The following is a 16,913-nucleotide window of genomic DNA, read 5'->3' on the forward strand; positions in this document are numbered from 1 at the left end:
ACTGGGCCAGTCAGACTAAAGCCCTGCATTCTTATCTGTCCAATATCAAAACGTAGGAAGAAAACTGACACTGTGTCTAACCAAGCCTAGTAAAGAACGACAGAAAAGGAGGCACACACTGAAAATGAATGCCAGTTACCCTAGCGGTGCTCGGTGCGGGCCTCTTCACTTGCATAGTCACAGCATGGGCTTCGTTGTTCAGAAGACTAGCTCTGGGTCCCACCTTCAGATACGAGATGGTGGCGTAAGCCGTGAAGCTGTAGTCTTCTCTGGAAAAAAAAGAGCCACAGAAACTTGAAGAGGTCACAGAAAACATTTAAAACTGATATGGAAAACACTAGAGCAGCACAAATAGTGTTCCTTAAAGGAAACAGGTTGGGGTTTTTTGTTTTGTTTTTAACTTTTTTGACTTTGTGATTAGGCCTAAGACTTAGGTAAACTGTTTCCTTCACATCAAATCACTGTAAGGCAGTTCACTCTGCTCCAGTTACAGTGGAACCAACAGGAAGACACAGAAGACAAAAGAGCTGTGTACTTGAGATACTGCTGCAGGAGAGCATGTGCGATGATTTTCTCCAGGTCTTCTCTGGGAAGGACCGGGGCACCAACGCCCGCCACTCTGAACTTGGCTGCTCCCTTTCCCATCCAAGCATCAATCAGCTTCAGTGGGGTCAGCTTTTCATTGAGTCCTTCAGCCTGCTTCAGAATCTTGATGAGGTCTCGGCAGTGCTGTGTTACATTCTTTTTCTCAAACGCTGCAAGGAGACATGATGGACAACTGGGATCCCAAAGTGAGGGCAGGAGGCCACCTCCGGTTAAGCTGGCTCAGTCAGCACTATGGGACCCTTACACACACTTTCAATGTGCTCAAAATTAAGGCCAGGGTGTTCAAGGCTTTATCACCAGATCAAATTCTGTTCCTAAAACACATGTAGGGATTGTGGTAATGTAAAGAAAATGACTTGACTATCAAAGAACAAAGTGTGCTCCAGTAACAAGTGTCTGCCAGATGTCACTGGGAGGTGAGCGCTGCAGGACAAAGTGCTCTTCACTTTCTTATCTGATTCTGCTCATCACACATACTATGAAAGCCGGTCTGGGCTCCAAGAGAGCATTCTAAGTACAAGTCCCCACATACTAGACTTAGCATCCTGACTTACACATTGGATTCATGTCAGTTTGGTCTCTGTCAGGTAGACTTCTCAACTAGTAAATCAGCATCCGTAGCTGTCAAGTTAAAAGTTCAGAGACCATGCACTGAAGCATGGGAACCCTGGTCAGCCCAGCTTCTCAAGAACACCACACAGGACATGGGTTCCTGTACTGTGATAAGCCACTGACCAAGAACAAAGACTATGGAGTACTAGAGATTTGTCTTTCCTTATGTAACAGTATTTCTCTTTAGAGGAATTCTAACTTACTTCTTTATAAATGTGTTGCCCCCAGTATAGCAATATAAAATGTGACATACACATTTGACATACTTTTCTTTTCAATGATTTGTATCACTTTTGAATCTGGAAAATTCTTATCAGTTTGTCTTTTCAATGTGTTTGGAAGGTCTAACCTTCCACATGAAGCCCTTACTGCATTTAGCTTCTCAAGAGTCTCAAACAACAAACAAACTTACAAACATCTTTACAGCAGTTGTCACACATTTTGTTACAGGCATCTGCATTCCACACTTCATCGAAATGCTGTGCTATTAACACACGGCGACACCTGCAGACACACGAGAGAAAAGTTACTCATCTGGCCAAGTTTTCAGACTCTGCTTCACAGTACATACATACCCTGCTGGTTTTCTACTGCTGCTGTAATAATCCCATGGATGTAGTGACTAGGACCACACAAGTGTATTATCTCACTATTGTGAAACAAAAAAAAATCTTGATGTCAAAGTAAAGGTGATGTCAGGCTAGATGTTTCTGAAGTTCCTAGTATCGGTGCCCTTTATACTTTGAAGAGCTGCCCATACTCCTTGGTTCCTGGCTCCGCCCACCTTCAGAGCTATCAGCTGTGAGCTCGGTCTTCTCTCACAGACTGACCTCTCTACTCCTTCTGCCACTTAAGGACCCGTGACTACAGTGGACCCATCCAAGGAGTCTCAAGTGGCTCCTACTCTACCAGCAATGTATTGACAACCACTACTTCAGAAGTTATCTGTCTCTCTTTGAGGAGAACATTTCATGATGAAGTAGTTTCTTTTATTTTAGGCTAACTCTGACAACAGTCTTCATAGACGTCCCCTGGTCCTTTAAAGAACTGTCAGCTGCTTCTTTCCTTTGACTGCTTAGGCATCAGTTGGAAAGCAAATACCATTTCATCACCGGCAGGTCACTGCTTACTCCAACGCTTCTGAGCTCTTCTGTGTGTGACAGGTAAAAGGCACAGGATGGCCCTGGCCCCAGGGCCTCCCGGGAGCTGAGTGCTATAAGCAGAGACTGCCATGTATTTCCTAATAAGAAACTTGACTCCACCCTGGATTATTCAGTGACTCATAGCTAGGATGAATGGATTTGTCTGAACTTCAGTCCGAAGCGCCTGTCTTCCTGAACGCCTTCCCACAATCACTAAAAAGGCTTCACTCATAACCTTCAACAGTCTGGCCTTGAGGATCACCTCAAAGACAAACACTGTCTTTTCTTACGTGAAGGCAGTCAGGGTTCCAGGGCTGTCCCACTGTAGACGTCTACAGTGTTCTTCAGAACTACCAGCAGTGTATTCAACTGCTACACAACATATGACACATTACAGGGAGGCAGGGGCTCACTTGCTGATATTCTGGCAGTATGACACCATCTCATACAGCTTCTGCTGTCCCACATTCTCCATGACCACCATCGAGCTGATCCTGAATATGTCTCCAAAGCCATAATAGAGAATACAGTCTGCTCTCGAGTCATCGCGACCTGTGCTTTGAGGAATCTAGGGATTGCATCATTGCTTTTAAAGATCCAGAACATGCAAAAATATGTCAACTGGCTGACAGAATTTCACAATACAGCTAGAAGTTTTTACATGTGAAGTTAATCTTCAAGAGCTACCCTGGGGTTAAATGACTACAAAGAGGCTCATCAAAAACCAGCTTGTTAATATAGAAAAAAGAATATCCATGAGTAGTTCACTTATTTTGGTTGTACATGTGAATCTACTAAGAATTCCAATGGCAGACATCAACATCCTATCTTATAACACATGAGAAACAATTTTTAACATCCCAACAGACTGTGTTAAAATAAGTATAAATCAGATTTTTAAGAAGACTTGTTTTAAAAATTAGTACCTAAAAACAAGTATTAAAAATTCACGATTCACTGGGCGGTGGTGGTGCATGCCTTTAATCCCAGCACGTGAGAGGCAGAGGCAGGTGGATTTCTGAGTTCCAGGCCAGCCTGGTCTACAGAGTGAGTTCCAGGACAGCCAGGGCTACACAGAGAAACCCTGTCTCAAAAAAAGCAAAAAAAAAAAAAACAAAAACAAACAAAAAAAAAAACAAAAAAAACCCTTAGGATTCTTAAACACATCCTCTGAGATTACTTCTGGATTGGAAACCTACATACCAGCACGCCCACTCTCTTGATAGTAATTCTCCATGGATTTGCTCATTGAATGATGGATGACAAACCTCACGTCTGGCTTATCAATTCCCATGCCAAATGCGACTGTTGCCACTACCACCTAAAATGTGTTAATATTTCATCAGTTAATTAAGTCATTTAAATACTTTTAAAGGTAAATTAGGCTTTCAAAAACTACATATACTTAACCTGAAGTTCATTGGCTGACCACTGTGTATGAACCTTTGTCTTATCTTCTGGTTCCATATTGGCATGGTAAGTGCCTGCATGAATTCCCAACTTTTGTAAACTAATGGTAATTTGTTCAGAGTCTTTCTGAGAAAAACAGTATATGATTCCTGTAGTAAAATATGGCCAAGTATTAGCACATACTTATTGTTGGGTATAATCCAAGGTTTGATATACAGCTTGTCAGAAATAGAAATGAGCCCTGAGTCACAGGCTAGGGTTCTCTCTGCAACTTTATCCCTACTACATAGCACTTCTTAAACTGATGTAAATTCCGTACAGTGATATGAAGACTGGGTCTGAATAATGTGCCCTGGTGTGGTTAAACTTTCCATCTCCAGGAGCAGCCATAGCCCAAGGGTGTAGGCATGCCCTCCAGGAGGGACAAAGAGCTGCAGCCTCTCTCAGTTACTTGACTCGGAATTCCTTTTCCCGGGCTACCATTACTCTCCTAACACCCTAGAGGACTGAAGGGATCGCAGGCTTCAGTCACTGCTGCAACAAACAGATGCTCCCCACTTTGCTAAGTATGCACAGTGCCCTTCCTGTATGTACTGTGCCTGGTATCTTCAGAATATTGCGGCTCACTCAGTGAGGGAGACAACAAGATACTAAATTGTCAACAATGCTTAGCATTGCCCTCTACTCCATAGGAGGAAACTTTCACTCCAACCATGACAGGAATGTCACACAGAGCCTCCTAGACCAAGTGAAAATGAGCTCATTTTCTGGTGTCATGTAGCACTGGAGGGATCATGTGATTTCATAAACTCTATGAAAATCTTCCCCCAGTTGATTTGCTTGTAGCATTACCTGATTGTCCTTTGTACCGTCCGTTAATTAGCTTTACAATGTCCTCAGTAAAGTCTTCAGCACTTGAAGGCTTCTGCCGAACCTACAAAAAGCTGTCTCATTAAAAAGTAGACTCACCAGGGCCATCCAAGTTGTACCTGCTAACAATCTCTATGGTGTGCTTCCCTCTTGGGTAGTGTCTCTTCCTGGCTTCTCAAGACTCACCCATCTGACTCATCCCAGCCTCTATCTAGCCTCTCTCCTTGGTTTTTAGATCCTAATCTGAGATGAGGAGGCGCAGAAACAGCAGGTAACTTGTGAAGATGGGGGCCTTTCTATTGTTTGATGCTTTTATAGAAACATGAAGCACAGTATGGATGCAATGAAAATGCAAAGATTAAATCTGTCCTTAAAACAGCTTAAAAGGAATTCGGAAAGCCACTGGGATATTTTACCTTCAAGCATATATATCAGATAAAATCCACATGGGAAATACTAGCAAACTCATTAGAGTGTATTTATATTTCTATTACTTAGTTACACAAATATCAGTAGGGCTCTTGGTTTCACCCCTCCTTGCTCTCAATCCTATGCAAGAAATAATTTAGCAAATATACCCTACTTGCTCATAGTGTATGTAAAAGACAGTATCATTAACACAGTATTGTTTTCTATTTAGCCTAATGTGGATTATGTTATATAAAACATAGATAAACTAAGGTACCAATGTATTAGTGTTCTAATAATTACTTCATGACATTAAAGCTGTTTATACTAAGTTATTATGTCATAAACACAATGAAGAAGTATAACCTCTGTGTACCTCATAATAAAGATTTGGTCGGTTGAAAGATGCTGTAAAAGTCAAACATTTTTCCACACACAGGATTTTCTGTGCATCCTTCAAAACATGGTTGGTTGCTGTTGCAGTCAGCCCAATCATAGAGGTGTTGGGAAACTGGCGCTTCAAGATGCCAAGTGCCTTATAATCTGAAAAAGAAGACAATGGTCTGTCTGTCCCTCAGAGAGAGAGTAAGGCAGATCCTCAACAGCACCGCTGAATGGCAGCCACCTCACTTTACCTGCAGGCGAAGAGAACTAAATTGGAAAGCCTGCCATTTCCTGAACTCAGGGGCTTTGCTGCACTTCTCTTCAGAAATGATGTTCATGATAGAGGTCGCATTAATTCCCTGTTGAAAGCAGGTATTATGCAGCTTCTTCCTCTTGACTGAAACACTCCTGGCAGGCCATTCAGGCTCAAGAGATTCACGTGACTGAAAAGGCGTCTCTCTGAGGTTATGTAAGTAAGCAATTAGTGGGAGAAGGGAGGCGCTCCAGTAGTGCAACGCCGGTAAGTTCTCCCTAGGACTCCAGCACTCACGAGTCACCTGCTCACCTGTACGTAATGACGATCCCATCCCTTTACCAAGCTGGACTTGTGTAGAACTGTTCTTCTGTCCTTGCCTTCTCTATCTGGGGTAAATAGCAGTGATCGCCCCAGAAAAGGTCATGCAGGAAGGGACACCAGGCATGTTGTCAAGCTATGCATTGTGGTATACTTGTTAGACAACGGACTCAAAAGACAGCGAGAAAGAGTACTTGACTCTATTGCAAACAGCTACAAGAAGCCATCAATCATCTGTGTGATACTCAGCAATCCTACTACCATTCAAGAGTTTCAGTTCAGAGCAGAAGACAAGCAGTGGTAAGGCCACGGCTTTGGGGAAGAACCTGCTTCGGAGACTCCATTCAGACTCGCACCTGCCACACGCATGCATCCAATTATGACAAGAGTGGTCCTCCATTCCCCTTCACTACTTAAAATGCTTGGAAGAAACTGAAAAACGAAATGTGATAGGAAATGCTAGGTGCAAGAGAGAGGCCTGTGACCACTGAGGAGAACGTGACTGCCTGGGGAGCTGTAGATTTCAGAGATGGCATTGGTATCAGGTCTGGAAGAATACACACAAGTTCACTAACTGGGTCAAGAAGGAGCATAGCACACAGTACCAGTCACTGCGGAAATTACCCAGCATGCCATTCAGGGGAGCCAGATCACAGGGTATGACTGTCCAACCTACTATCCAATCCATTCCAGAATTCTATTTCCCAGAATTCCTTACATGTCCAGTACCAAGTGCTGCTTGTCTTTGAACATTTTCCTGACAAGTTCTAGCCAAACTCATTCTCTTCCAACTGCAAGCATTGACAATGAACACTGGCTCTGCTAGAACCTTAGCAGGCTCCACAGATGTTATGTAGAGGTCATGGCTCCACAGAGGGCCCTCCATGAGCTTCCCCACTGCGAGCCCCTTGATACCCTGTGTGGCCCTCTCAGCTCTGGTTTGTCCTCCTGAGGTGCTCAGGAAAGTGCTCCGAGGTCACCCTCCAGCTTTCCCCTCCAGAGTTCCCTATGCCAGTTCTTCCTGCAGCTGTGCAGAGTCTGTCTTATAATCAACTTACATAAATCCTGTCACTTCCACAGTACCTCTGATTTCTGCCAGCATTTTCGCTGAGATACTCATAAGAAAGCAGACTTCCATGGAGCTATGAGCAATAGAAGCAGGTGGTTCTAAGAAGGCAGACTCCATCTGATAAGATACGAGGGGTCATCACACAACTCTCAAGTCAAAGAATATACAAGCTCATGTTCCAGAAATGAACCTTGGCTAGCACTGCACAGATTATGCTAACACAGGCAAACACTGGATGAAGGGAATCATTACAAGGCCCACATCAGACACTGCAGTGCTGAACTGTGGTGACAATATGGATAAGATAAAATCATTGGTTTGCTCAATTGGGTTCCATTCTCAGGACCCACATGTAGCTAAGTCGAGTCCAGGGGAACCAACACTCTCTTCTGGCCTCCTCAGGCACCAGGCTCACATAAGGTGAACATACACACAGAAAGGCAAAGCACTCACATATACAATAAGTCAATCTAAAAAAATTTTTTTTGAAGATAATAGTGCTGAAATTTAAGAAGGTACAACCAAAAATGTGTGTGTGTGTGTGTGTGTGTGTGTGTGTGTATGTGTGTGTATCTGTCTGCCATTGAAGAAATGTAAAGAAAAGAAAGATAAAGACAGATGGAATAGAACTCTAGAACTAACACTGGTATTTAAGGAAAAAATGAAAGAGACAAAAAAACTGGAAAGTAAGAAATTCAATAGTGTTTCTTACATGACAGTAAACAAGGGAGAAGAAAAGTGTCACAGTAAGAGGTACCCAGTGCAAAGCACTCTAAGGAACTAAAAATCAAGTACTGCCAGGTACAACCTGCTGGAAGGACTGTGGCCAGCTAAAGGGATAACTGGCTGACGGATGGAAAGCTGATCTGCTGTATAGAGCAGTGCAGCCATGTCGACAGCAGGGAAGGGACCACCCACCACCTGATGCAGGCTGGCAGAAGGGTGACAGTCCAGGGCAAATGCAGCAGAGACAATGACTACAGCCCATGGGGGAAACATGGGACCCACAGCAGATGAGCAGGCTGACCTAGGAAGTCCTTGATAGTGAAAACTCGCAGAAGGAGTGGGCAAGGTCAAGGACTAGGAGTTCTTAATTTAAAATATAGCCAGGTGTGGTTGCACACATCTTTAATTCCCACACATGGGAGGCAAAAGCAAGTAGATCTCTGTGAGTGCAAGGCCAGCCTGGTCTACGTATTGTGTTCCTGGACCACATAGAGACCCTGTCTCAAAAAATAAACAGCAACAATCATTGTAATTAATAACGTGTGTGTGTACTTGCATGTTTGTAGGACGTATGTGTGGGCATGTCCATGCAGCCGTCAGTGGCCACCTTAGTTGTTGGTTCCTCATTTACTCTAAAGCATGATCTCTTTTGCTGTTGCCACTGTGCTGTATATGCCTGGCAGGCTGGCCTGCGAGCTTCCAGGGATAGTCCCTCCCACCTTCACACAAAAGTGCTGAGGTGCAGGACTCAGCATCACATGGATCCAAACCCAGGTCCAGACATTTGCATGGCAGTCATTCACCCTAGCCAACATTTTTTTTTTAATGAAACAATTCTGAGTACCTTCTTCAAGGACAGTTGGCAGCTAAAGTATTACTAAAATGTTTCATCAAACTTCAGCTTCTCTGAGCTGGGTGGTATACTGAAAACCCAGAAAGATGAGAATACCTTTAAAGTCCTACTAATTCCTCAATTACTAGGAAAAAGTCAAGAAGGGATCTGGAATACTAGAGATGTAACATGGGCTAGTAGGCATGTATAGCCAAGATGCTGCAATAATGAATGGAAGGCAGAGCAGATGAGTACCCACTCCATGACTGGACAGTTTGAACAGAGCAGGCCCTGCCACCATGCTGAGCTTGAGTGAGAACATGATCTCCAGTGCAAGCGTCCATACCAGGCCTGAAGTCATGACCCCACTGACTGCAGCAATGCACTTCATCCACTGCGACTCCAGTCAGTCTCCCAGCTTCATAGGCTTTCTCCAGTCTTGACATGAACATCTTGCTCTTTGCAATTTTCTCTGGAGTGACATAAATCAGCTTTACCTGGGAGTTTTTATTCACCATTTCAGCATGCACCCATTTTACATGTTCCTATTAAAGACAAAACAGAAACTATCAGAGTAGAGTCAGGTTGGTGGACCATGATACTAAGTCAAAAATGAGTGTTCATTACTAAAAAGCAACAGAAGGGCAACAGCCCAGGGCTCTTCCAGAAGAGATGTTGGCTCATTAAAACTAATGCCCCAACCCCGGGTAAGCTCTGTGGCAGCTGTGCAAGCAGTGTCTTAGTGACTCACAGCCAGAGTGATGAAGATAAAAATCAGTTACTTGGCAAAAAAAGAGGAAGAAACGTGAATCTGTCAAGATTCTCCAATAAACAATGTGTATAATTTTAAATTGTTAATAATAAAACCCAAAATGTGAACCAAATACAGTAGCTGTGGCCATAATGGTAGGTTTTACAAGTTCATTTATTAAATTTATAATTATACACCCATGAACAAAACTATTTAGCTGTTTTAATTATCACTAATTTAATGAAGTTATCAAATACCCATTTAAATATGTAGCCTCTTGGGTACACTTAGCATTAAACATTTTAAGTATTAATATTTTTAACAGAATGAGAAGTGCTGCTCTGTGCTTGCTTTCTCCTTATTAGAGGTATGTACAGGGCTAGCAAGATCGCTCAGCAGGCAAAGGAGCCTACTGCCAAACTCGACAGCCTGAGTTCGATCCTTGGGGATCCATGGGGAGGATCCACGTGGCAGGAGAGGGTGACTCCTGCAAGTTGTCTTCTGACCTCCACCTCTGCATGCACTGTGGCATGTTCATGCGCTACTCCACTGACACACAAATAAGTGTAACAAGGGAAAACAACAGTAAGAGTTATACACTAAAAATTTACAATGAAAACATGAGGCCTGGGATTTGTTTGTATGAATAAATCAAGAGGCTAAGGGTATAGATGGAGAATGGCAGCCATTTGTGTATTTTAACAGAATTTACAAGGAACAGCCTGGAAGTGGTCTGTCCTGCAGATAAGGTAAGAGAGTCCATCCCCACACACACGTGTGTTCTTAGTAACTCATCTTCTGTATTAAAACTAACTGCACAGTTAAAGGCTCTTCCTTGCTATTTTTTGTGTGTGTAGTGTACGTATATGTACATGTGTGCATGTTTACATGAAGTCGACATCAGAGGTCAGAGTGAACTTTCTTCCTTTATATGCCCACCTTATCTTTTTGAGGCACAGTCTCTCGCTAAGCCACTCATCAATTAAGCCAGGCTAGCTGGTCAGCAAGCTCTGGGGAGCGTCTTGTCTCTAGTTAAACTCAGGTTGCCCTCATGCTGCAAGCACTGTACCCACAAACTGAACCATCTCCCCAGCCCCTCCTTGCTTTTATACTACATAACAAAAAACGTTGGCTACTGCTTCCTCTGAAGTGCTAGACAGGAGAAAGGCGGTCATGTGGAATGCAGTCTCCATGAGCACTAAGCTCCAAGCTGCTCTAGGACTGAAGCAGTATTTAAGAGAATAAGGCTTGCTGCTTCCCAACAAGTTTACTATGGACACGGAACCCAACTCTATGACTTTATGTGTCATAAAATACTGGTGCTTTTCATGGTTTGTAGGTTTGTTTGTTTTTTGTTTTTATCTTTATAAGTAAAAACAGGCATTGTTAATTCATGGGACATACAAAAACAGACAGTGTCCAATACTAGGCTGTGAGCAGAAGCCTGTGGCTCCTGACACAGTATTTAGGGTTTATACCTTACAGGCAACTCAGATGCAGGTGAGACTCCCACGTCAGTTAAGAGTTTACATCTGAAAACCCAAACCACACCCCCATACCTTAGAGCTAGAAGCATTCAACATAGTAGCTGAAATTCCCAACTGTTTTAAAACCATCAGCTGATCTTCCATAAGAGAGATGAGTGGGCAAATCACAAGTGTAAAACCTAGAAGAGAAAAACAAAGCAAAGCCTACTCTCACCTCTCCACTCCCGCCACGCGCGCTGAGTGGTCACTTTCTGCACGTGCAGGCCCTGCCTATTATTCACGCAGTTGCCAATGCAGATTTATCAATTCAAGAAATAGGAGAGATGGGAAAAACAAATGACCAAATAAGATGAATGTAAGGGAAGTAAACTAAATATAAGAAGAACCACTGTGCTGGGAAGATGGGTCGGCAGTCAAGTGCTGAGTCTCACACTGTAGCGGGATTCAGTTCCCAGCACATGGCTGCTCACAACCATCCACAACTCTAGTTTCAGGAGATCCAACGCCTCTTCTGAGCTCAGGCATGTGGACACAGATGTACACTCACACACATAAAGACTCAAATAGTAAGTACTTCTTAAAAGAAAACATAAATGTCTACCTTTCTTCAATCCTATAGAAACACATTTTACTATTTTTAATTTGTTACTCTCTTTAACAACCAGTATAGAGAAACTCAATGAAATAACACACACCAGGCCTTGTACTATAAACTCCTGTATCAGGGAAAAATTATTCAGAGCTGTCTGTGCTGCTCATGGTACCAGGCACATGTGGCCTTCACTGCTTACATCCCATAGGCAGCCTGACAAAGCAGTGAGCAGTGCAGTGACTGAAGGAACTCTCCATGTGCGAGCTGCTGAAATGGTGCACGGTTCCACTCCACTCTGTTCCTTAGAGTCCCCGGGCTGGGAGAGTCAGATTTAAATATACTGACTCACGCTGCCACCTTAATAGGACTCCTGCCCTGTCTGTTACGCTCTCTTTCCCACACTTTCACCTTCTTCCTCACTAGGGACAGGCTCTCAATATACTTAAACACGGTCATGTCCCCATCTGTCAGAAACCAAGATGCCTACAGTGGTCTGAATCCTTGTTGGAGCCTAATACACACTGGGATGGTGTGAAGAGCATAGCCCTTGGGGAGGAGAGTGAGTCAGGAAGGGTGAGGCCTCGCAGTAGTGTCCCAGCAAACGAGGATCAAGGGACTGGCCCTATGATATGAGGATGCAGTAGGCAAGGCCTACATCTGAGGAACAGGTCCATTGTGGACATGGGATCTGCTGCCATCTTGGTCTGGGCGTCCAAGGGCTCCAGAACTGAGTGATAAACTTCAGTTCCCTATAAACTATCAGCCAGGACAGTGTGATACAGCGCTGTCAGACAGACGAGGACTGCTCCCCTTTCCTGCAGCCATTCTCTGCCAGGCTACCCCACCCTCAAGCTCAGCTTCCAGTCACTAAGATGTTTGCTGTCTGGGATCCATACCAACTCTACCTAAGTTCACAGCCAAGGTCAATCACTATCCCGAGCCTCTAACCTAACTTTCAGGTCCTGGTTTTGTGTGACCTTCTCCAGCAGCCATCAGAGGTTAACGCCCTGCCCACCTCTCCTATCCCTAGGCTAACCAGAGCACACTCTCCGGATTATCGTCCTGTGCTAGTCTATCCCTCAGCTTTCTGCAACTTCCTCCTCTTGGCTTCAGGTGTCATTCAGAGCCCTCCTCTCTCCCATGCCACTGGGGAGGACAGTTCACTCTGGTGGGTTCAGAGGCATTTGCATAGGGCAGGCTAGCTCACCTGGCCCAGAGCTATCTCACCCCATGCTTTCCCCACTGCAGCCTACCTGAATGCCTGTAAGCACTGTGACCTCTCTATGCCCAACCCCGACTTCACCATTTCTCTCTCCGTCCTTAGATAAGCTCTTTCTCCCACGTAGCCATGGTAGTAAATACCTGCTACTGATAAACAAGTAGACAAAAACAGCCTGGTGAGGCATGAGTTCGAGTAGCATCAACCATTCTTACTGTACATACCGTCCGAGCACAGTGCTGGCAGCTGGTAGCATAAGCTCTTCCCTCCTCCCGTGGGCATGACAAGGAAGATATCCTTTCTTGCCATGGTGACATTGACGGTTTCCAGCTGCAGAGGTCTGAAATTTTGCAATTTAAAAACATTTTGCAACACATCCTTTACCTTTCCGGACCATGGAAAATCTAGAAAGAGAAAAATAAGCTAAACAGATTAGAAGGATCAAGACTGTAAATGAGATGTGAATGGTCGTTTTCCACATAAAGCTACCAGAATATATACAAATCACAAAGGTACATTAAAACCTTTAATATTTATGAACCATTAAAACATTTATAATAATTTTGTAATTTGTTAAAACAAAGCATAGTGACTGTTTTATAGTTATTACATCAGAACCTAATGTACACACTTGCCAATACTAAAAATTAACATGCATGTAGGAGGGCAGTGCTCAGCCAGGCATGGGAAGGACAGTCAGTGTTGACCAAGGAGTCCACAGAGCTGAAATGTTAAGCATGAATGAACTTAATCAAACTCTGGACTCTGGGTATAAACATTTTGCATTTAGAGACCAGTACTGAAAATAATCTCCACACATATACAAAATTATAATTTCCTGAAATATTTCATTAAAGTTAATAATAAATGTTGTGTACAACAGTTTTTAATTGTTTGTATGTCTATATGGGTGTTTGCTTGCATTTATGTCTGTGTTCCATGTGAGTGCTTGATGCTTCAGAGACTAAACAGAACAAGGTGTTATATACCCTAGAACTGGAATTACAGATGGTTGTGAGCCACCATGTAAGCAATGAGAACCAAATCCAGTAATCGGTGCTCTTAAACACTGAGTCCTTCTAGCCCTTCATTCAAGACTTTAAGATAAGGATAGTTTGTTCTGGGTTGAGTGTGGCAGCACATGCATTTAATCCAGGCATCCAGGAAGTAGTAGGATCTCTGTGAATTGTAGGCCAAACTGGTTGATGTGAGTTTTAGAACAGCCAGGGATAAAGATTGAGTCTCAGAGAGAGAGAGAAGAAAAAAAAAAAAAAACCAAGCAAAAAAAGCAAGGGGCAGGGTCTGTTTGGGTAGAGTTTGGCTAACTTTTTGTTTTAGTTAATGCTTAAAATTTTAGCTGATATACTATTCATTTTTTTTGACACTAACGTTTGCTACTAAGACCATATGCAGAGAAAATAAAATTCAGGTTTACATAGTCCCAAATTTCAGGTTTACATATAAAATATTACATACAGCACATGAATAAAGAATATCTGCCTGCAAGTTCTCTGTGCCAGACAGCTTTCTCTCCTGGTACACACTGATCCATGAGTGATTGGAAGGCAGGAGAGTGGCAAACCTTCTTTATTCCATGCAGCTGGTGACGTATCGCAGTCACCACTCGCCTCGGCAGCAGAGCCCTCCAAGAACTGCTTGATTTTGTTTGTTAGGACTGACTTTCTCTGAAGGAGCTCTTGCTGCCTCTCTTTAAGTTCTTGAATCTGGATGTCAATTGCATGGAGCTCACTGGCTACGGATTCCAATTCCTCTGTTAAAGCTGGGGAAAGGGGAGACAGAACAAACAATGTGAGGTTCCCTATTGGTTTCTGGAAATTCCTCTGTCTAAATCACAAGCCTAAAAGTAGGAGAGCAGAGGGCTAAGAACATGTTCTAGAGTCAGAGACCTGGGAGTAGTCCGTTTCCCAGCTAAATGATCTCAGCAAAACATCAGCCAATCTTCAATGCCTTCTACCAAATGTCCGTAATATGCATCCATTGAGACCAAAGGACTGTTGGGGAAGTTCAGTGGTTCAACAGGGAGTTCTTGATGGGCCCGGTCAGAAGCTAAATGTGTAATAAATGACAGTTGCCATTCTCATCATGTCATACAGAACTGATCTAACAGTCTCCTAAGTCTCTGCAAGCAAGCCACCTGGCGACTAAACCTCATCAACACCTCCACGTTTGGACTGATACAGTGCATGATAACAACTTGCGAATCATCACCAGCAAGCTGATGGAATGTGTGAAGTGACAAACAGTGCTGTGGTAACCTGCTCTACAACACCATGGCTATGAACTTATGAAGTCTCAGGATGCAGTTCCACTATTCAAGTCAAATACTGACTTAAGTATCAATTCATAGTTAGGCTCTTTGTGATACCAAATCAAGGGAAATGAGGGAAACTTTAAAGCTAATGGTATCACATGTGCTTTAGTAATCAGTGTAGTTGAATGCCCGCCCCTTCCTTGGATCAAATCTTGTGGTTATGATCTGAAGGGAAGAAATGAGGCAGCCACCAGGTTCTCACTGGGATGCCAGGCATGGGGTCAGGTGCTCCTGAATCTCCCTCATGTCAGAGATCTGCTGGTGCCCCTTGTTCCCATGGGTCAGAAGCCACCTCCTGCAATCTCTCTCTGTTCCTGGAAGTTTGGGGTAGGTTCATTTGCAAATTTATGTGACTGAGGTCTTGGCTCTACAACAGGGTACATCACCCTGGAATGACGGTGGCACAGTGATGCAAGTCCCGGTGAGCATCAGATGAATCCTCCTGAGTTCTAGCGAATCCTACAGGCTACAGCTCACCCATGCAGGCCTGAGCACATCCTTACCTTCCCATGTTCTCTACCCATCTCCCTTCCTCACTGCTGTCACAGCCAACCAGGCACCACTACCTACCTAACTCCCACAATCACCCATCCAACCTTCCTGTTGTTATTGTTATTTTATCTCTGCAGTGCTGCACCTAGGGCCTCAGGGAGACCACACAAGCATTCCACCCCTAAACTACAGACCAAGTCCTCTTTGTATTCTGAGAAAGGGTCTCACTGACATACCCAGGCTGACCCTGAACTTATAATCCTCTTCACTCAGCTTCTCTAATACTGAAATTACAGATGTGTGCCACCATACCTAGCTGCCCACATTTTATGTAGATGCTTATTACCTTCTTTCTGAAAGCATCTGTGGCTAGCCCCAAGTCTTCTAAGAAACTAAGTGACTGTGTTATCTGTGCTTCCTACCATGAGCACATCAATTCATAAAGCACACTGCCCAGACCACAGTGGAGGCGGCTTATGAGAGAGTGAGCTCAAGCAAGTGATGAATGAAGAAAAGGACAAAGGTTACAAGCCTAGCTGCCCTCATCATCCTTATGACATTGTGACCTCTCAGGGAGTTCCTTACATCTAGACTCTTATGCTTAGACTGAGGAAGAAAAACACATAGGCTCTGGGGAACTCTGTGTAGGAAATCCACATGGGCATGACTGTGAAATTACTTGTGTCCTCTGTGAAGGCCCACTAAGAATAATAAAAAAAAATGCGAATTCATCAAATGGACAAAGCCATCTGGATATCAGCCAAGCCCATTCTTGTACAAGAGCAAGAACAAGCTGCCCATCTTACTGCACCAGCATCCACTCGCTCAGGCTAATGTGGTCAGAGTCCCCTTACAGACAGCTGCCCATCTTACTGCACCAGCATCCACTCGCTCAGACTAATGTGGTCAGAGTCCCCTTACAGACAGCTGCCCATCTTACTGCACCAGCATCCACTCGCTCAGGCTAATGTGGTCAGAGTCCCCTTACAGACAGCTGCCCATCTTACTGCACCAGCATCCACTCACTCAGACTAATGTGGTCAGAGTCCCCTTACAGACAGCACATCTCACTGAGTCGCCTCTGCAGCATCATTCTTAAGAGGAAGACCAGATAACTGGCAGCAAGTTGACAAGACACTGGAACCTTCTGTGACGCAGGTATCTCACTCAGTTAGACACTGCACGTGGGCTCACCTTCCCCGAAATACTTTCGTGAAATCCACTACACTTCCATTTACACAATGCCTTATGGACCACGTCTATAGTCCACACAGTCTACTGTAAAGCATAGCGCATGAGGTTCAGGGATACAGTGATCAGATCACGCCTCTAATGTTTACAAGTAGCTACCCGGAGAGAATAACAAAAGACATAAAAGACATTTCAACAGTCTCTCTCTCTCTCTCT

The 16,913-nt window shown here is 43.9% G+C and overlaps 1 protein-coding gene across 8 annotated transcripts in view; it reads right to left on the reverse strand.

Moving 5' to 3' along the window:
* Positions 1 to 16,913, reverse strand: part of Recql (RecQ like helicase) — a 28,382-nt gene that overhangs the window by 5,265 nt on the left and 6,204 nt on the right. For 6 of the 8 annotated variants that reach the window (XM_031383800.1, XM_031383798.1, XM_031383797.1 and 3 more), the window contains exons 3-14: positions 14,265 to 14,462; positions 12,907 to 13,086; positions 10,944 to 11,050; positions 8,980 to 9,178; positions 5,425 to 5,591; positions 4,623 to 4,704; positions 3,771 to 3,919; positions 3,564 to 3,681; positions 2,774 to 2,912; positions 1,631 to 1,722; positions 536 to 755; positions 140 to 269 (exon numbers count right to left, since the gene is read on the reverse strand). In XM_031383800.1, coding sequence (XP_031239660.1) covers positions 140 to 269; positions 536 to 755; positions 1,631 to 1,722; positions 2,774 to 2,912; positions 3,564 to 3,681; positions 3,771 to 3,919; positions 4,623 to 4,704; positions 5,425 to 5,591; positions 8,980 to 9,178; positions 10,944 to 11,050; positions 12,907 to 13,086; positions 14,265 to 14,462 — 1,781 coding nt within the window. Of the gene's footprint in view, positions 1 to 139; positions 270 to 535; positions 756 to 1,630; positions 1,723 to 2,773; positions 2,913 to 3,563; positions 3,682 to 3,770; positions 3,920 to 4,622; positions 4,705 to 5,424; positions 5,592 to 8,979; positions 9,179 to 10,943; positions 11,051 to 12,906; positions 13,087 to 14,158; positions 14,463 to 16,913 lie in introns of those variants that run through there. The other 2 variants (XM_031383804.1, XM_031383803.1) reach the window with 2 other exon arrangements.

Source organism: Mastomys coucha, unplaced genomic scaffold (assembly GCF_008632895.1).
Source record: "Mastomys coucha isolate ucsf_1 unplaced genomic scaffold, UCSF_Mcou_1 pScaffold20, whole genome shotgun sequence".
NCBI classification, from domain to species: domain Eukaryota; kingdom Metazoa; phylum Chordata; class Mammalia; order Rodentia; family Muridae; genus Mastomys; species Mastomys coucha.